Source organism: Penaeus monodon, unplaced genomic scaffold (assembly GCF_015228065.2).
Source record: "Penaeus monodon isolate SGIC_2016 unplaced genomic scaffold, NSTDA_Pmon_1 PmonScaffold_1795, whole genome shotgun sequence".
Classification (NCBI taxonomy): Eukaryota; Metazoa; Arthropoda; class Malacostraca; order Decapoda; family Penaeidae; genus Penaeus; species Penaeus monodon.
In genome coordinates, this window is record NW_023647428.1 from 10,001 (window position 1) to 15,000 (window position 5,000).

At 35.0% G+C, this 5,000-nt stretch overlaps 1 protein-coding gene across 1 annotated transcript in view; it reads left to right on the forward strand.

Moving 5' to 3' along the window:
• The first annotated feature begins 4,784 nt into the window (after positions 1–4,784).
• LOC119569680 (PR domain zinc finger protein 13-like) overlaps positions 4,785–5,000 on the forward strand; it is a 2,087-nt gene continuing 1,871 nt past the window's right edge. Inside the window, 1 exon segment of the mRNA XM_037917741.1 lies at positions 4,785–5,000. This exon segment is cut by the window's right edge and continues 33 nt beyond it. Within this exon segment, the coding sequence (XP_037773669.1) occupies positions 4,785–5,000 (216 nt within the window).

The following is a 5,000-nucleotide window of genomic DNA, read 5'->3' on the forward strand; positions in this document are numbered from 1 at the left end:
TTCTAGTAAGTGTATTGCCTAGTTAGTGATTTCTGAAATGGCATGGTTTCGATCGTTAGGGGCCGTGCCATTCTAGTAATTCCGGGTATTATTTAACATTACAATTGTTTAATGTTATTACTTGTATTATCATTATTGCCCTTAACATTCCCAAATTCCATCGCTATTCACGTATTTCCCGATTTTTCTTAAAAATTAAATGTTATACGAATTTAAATGATGTTTATCCCTAATCTCATAATCAAAAGAAATTGTTTGATCACTATATCTATATCTATTTTTTTTTCAACGAAAACCCTTAATTTTGATGTTATAGGTCCAACCTTCCATTTACCCAAAGACAAAACATTCACAAAAAATACCAGTTATGAAATACAAAAATGAAATATAAAACATAAACAGAAATAAATATATGAATAAATAAATCAGTTAAGTAGAACATATAAACAAAAACAAACAGGAGAATAAATTAATTAATGAAATGTAAGACACGGATAAAAACAAGCAGATGAATAAATAAATCAATGAAATATATCAGACAACCCAAACTCGAGGACCGAGGACCACAAGGAGCTACGGATCAGGAGATAAAATCCAGCCCCCCCCCCCCCCCTCCTCCCCCAATCCCCAATCCCCGAATCTGTGGCGAAGTTAATCTGTAATCTCTAATCTGTAATCCATCCCGACCAACATCTGACAGTGACAACCTCTACGCCCGCCTTCGCCTGCCTCTACGCCCGCCCACTCGACAGGGCACCGGGGAGGAACGCTGGCCACTTTGCTCTTGTACCTTCTTGTTACTGTTGTCATTTTTGTCATTATGACTACTGTTATTGCTGTTGTTGTTGTTGTTATCATTATTGTATTATCATTATTATTATTACTAGTATCATTATCATTATCATTGTCATTATCTGATCATCATCATCATTATTATTAAAGATATCATTATTATTGTTATCATTATCATTATCACTATTATTATTATTATTATTATTATTATTATTATCATCATCATCATCATTATTATCACTATTATTTCGTTTATCATTATTATTATTATCAAATTTAAAACTATTATCATTATCATAATAATCATTATCATTGTATTATCATTTTTAAACATTATTATTATTGTTTATTACTATTGTTATCATTTAGTCATCATCATCATCATCATCATCATTATCATTATCCTTATTATTTTATTATCATTATTATTACTATTATTATCAATATTATTATTATTGTCATTATTATTATCTTTATTATTATTATTATTATTATTATTATTATTATCATTATCTTTATTATTATTATCGTTATCATTATTACTGATTACTATTATTATTATCATTGTTATTATCATTAGTGGTAGTAGTAGTAGTAATATCATTAATATCATTATCTTTCTTATTATTTTCTTATTATTATCGTAATCATCACTATTTGATTATCATTATCATTATTGCTATCATTATTATTATTATCATTTTTATATTATTATAATTATTATCATAACTATATTACTATTATTATTATCATTACTATTATTGTTATTATTATTATTATCATTATTATTATTATCATTATTACTATTATTGTTGTTATTATCATTATTATTATCATTATCATAATTATTATCATTATTATAATTATCATTATTATAATTATTATCATAATTATCAATATATTATCATTGTTATCATTATCATTATTATCGTTATTATCATTATTATTACAATTATCATTACTATTATTATTATTATTATCATTATTATTATTATCATCATTATATAATAACAATAATAATAATAATAATAATTATTATTATTATTATTATTATTATTATTATTATTATTATTATTCATCCTCATCCTCATCCTCATCCTCATCATCATCATCATCATCATCATCATCATCATCCTCATCATCATCATCATCATCATCATCATCATCATAATCATCATCATTATCATTTTTATTACTATTATTGCCATTGTTACTATAATTATTTTTTATCATTATTATTATCATTGTTATTACTATCAATACTATAATTACAATTATAATCATTGTTAATATATCCTGGTTTGTCTCATCATTATCCTTATTATTATTTCATTATCGGTATCATCATCATATCACTATTATTATTACTGATATTGTCAACAACATAATCATCATCATTTCATTACTTTCATCATCTAAATCATTATCACCGATAATATTATTATTAGTTGTAATTCACAAACATTATCATTATTAATCATCATATTTATTTATTAGCTTGTTTTTTAAGGAAGAAAGGGAAACATTATGCAAGGACATTCAACTGATCAACATCTGAGTTGTATGAATCCCAAAACAACAACAATTTTGCGCTGATGAAAATCAAAACATTTTGGAAAGCAAAAAATACGCACAGATTCGCAGCAGAGTGTTGGCGCAGCGTGTAGGGTGTAGCCGGGTGTTAAGCCACAGCCCACATCAAATGAAGAATAAATTACTTCTCTATAGATAACATTTTCGGGATCACTTATGGCCCCATTCACTGCCCGGCCTTTGTTACGCTGGTGATGCTTGGAGTCGGGGGCAGTTGCTAAGCATTTCTTTCCGGTTGTTATTTTCAAATAGTTTCATTGTTTTTATTACCTATTTGTTTTGTTTATTAGATGACTCGGTGCGATTTCGGATGGAGTGGCAGTAGTTTCGTTTGTGATGCAGGCAAAAGAGGGCATTAAAAATTCGGAAATAAATGACTAGCTGGCATGATGATGCCGCCCCGCCCCATAACAGCTTCGGAGGTTCCTATTGGCCGATCTCTACTTAATCTTGGAACATGCTGGAATGGATCGTTTTAAATGGGGGAAATATACTTTCATTCTAGCAAATATATTACACTCTCAACCTCCGTACACCTAAAACTATTATAGTTAAAAAGAAGACAAAGAAAGAAAGGAAAAGAAACCTTAAATAACCCTTATTTCACGCCATCCAAATGTTTTCCCCTTCTCGTAAGGTCATCGCCGGTCAGTCCATCAAAACAAGGAAAACGAGCCTTAAGGACCTGTTGTATAAGGACTCGATTCCCGTGCTCCCGCCGGCTGGACTACTCCTGCATAATTTAAGACGGTCCAGACGTATTATTAAAGATCGCTCACGGCGGCAGGAAAGTATGCACCGAAGATTACAGTAAACCCCGGAATGCACAAAGGCAAGAGCGTTTTATCATATCATAGGTAGAACTCATGAAAGAGAAAAGAAAGAGATTTTAATATTTTCTTTCTGTTTTTTTTTTTTTTCGCTTCTTCATTTTCTTCGCTTCTACGCCTTCTTTTCTTAATTTCTCTTTAGTGTTGGAAGATACTGAAGATACTTGGCCCGCCTCTTTGTTCCTCACAGTCGAATATGATATTATCCTAATGATAGTTAAAAGGGAATCACAGCAACAACAACAACAATATCGACCGGGCACTCATACTCGAAAAATTACCCCCTCTCACATCCCTGACACTTGCCCAAGGAACCCTCTTCCCCTCTTCACGGTGGTATATTAATCGGCCCGCCTCCCCTTGCCCACCGCTGCTCCCCCCCCTCCCCCTCTCGGATCCTCCCCTCGCTGGGTTGGATGACAAGTGTACAGTCAACACGTGGGCCGGCACCCGCCACGCTACATTACCGCCGCGGTCAATCGAGTGTCCAAATATGTCTGATTTCGCTATTTCTAGCTGCGTTTTTCCGAATTTGGAATGCAAGTTTGCTACCATGCACCCATATTGCGATCTCATAGGCTAAAAAAAAAATCACGCGAACTTAAAAATCGATGAATGATTCGTTATTAATGAGGAGTTAATGTCGACCAGAAATCTGTTTGATTGCTCGCCTACATCCCCGTGACGAACAAGTGTGGCGCGCGCGCACGTGCGGACTCGAATTAGCACATATTTCCATTGTTTATTTTGCCTTGTGGTAGCAGCAGTCTGGCTCAGATTTGCAGGTTCGATCTACAGAGGGATTTATGATTTTTAAACTTTATATAAGGATATATAAAGCCAGTTTTCTCTTTGGTGTTTATTATTGATATAAGGCACACACGCGCGCGCGCGCACAAACAAACACACAAACACACACACACACACATACACACACACACACACACACACACACACACACACACACACACATATATATATATATATATATATATATATATATATATATATATATATATATATATATATATATATATATACACACACACACATATATATATATATATATATATATATATATTTATATATATATATTATATATATATATATATGTATATATATATATATCTATATATATCTATATATATATATATATATATATATATATATATAATATTGATAGTTGAAAAATAACTAAAGAATCATAATTTGTAAGTGGCAAATATTTCTGATTGATTTTTTTTTTTTTTAACAGAGCGGCATCAAAGTCGCCACCATCCCACCCCTGCCCCGGCCCCCCAACCCCCCCTGCCCCTGCCCCCAAACCCACCCCTGCCCCTGCCCCCACCCTTCCCCCGCCGCCTCCTCCGCCGATTACCGCGACGATGCAGCTGGTCGGAAGCACGTGCGGCCCAGCTGACGATTTCCCACGCGCGTGCATCAGTATATATCCGCACGCGCGCGTCACGTGCTCGCACTTGTACTCCAATCTGCGACACGCGCGCACGCCTCCTTCAGGCACCGACGTCACTCTTGTTTCGTGTTTGTTGTGGCATGACCGTGGGCGTTATGGTGGGCGGCCATGGGCGTGAGTGGGCCGCGTGCGTTGCTCCTACGACAGCACACTCCGATTCCTGCACAGCCGCGACCGGTGTTACTGACCCTGCTATCACGCCCGTCGTCCACGTCACGGCCGGAGAAGACCTCCCGCGGGCCGTGTCCACCCGCGCCTGCCCCGCCCGTGACCTGTGCCTCAGCCTCACCCAGGAGAAGTTCCGGCAGCGG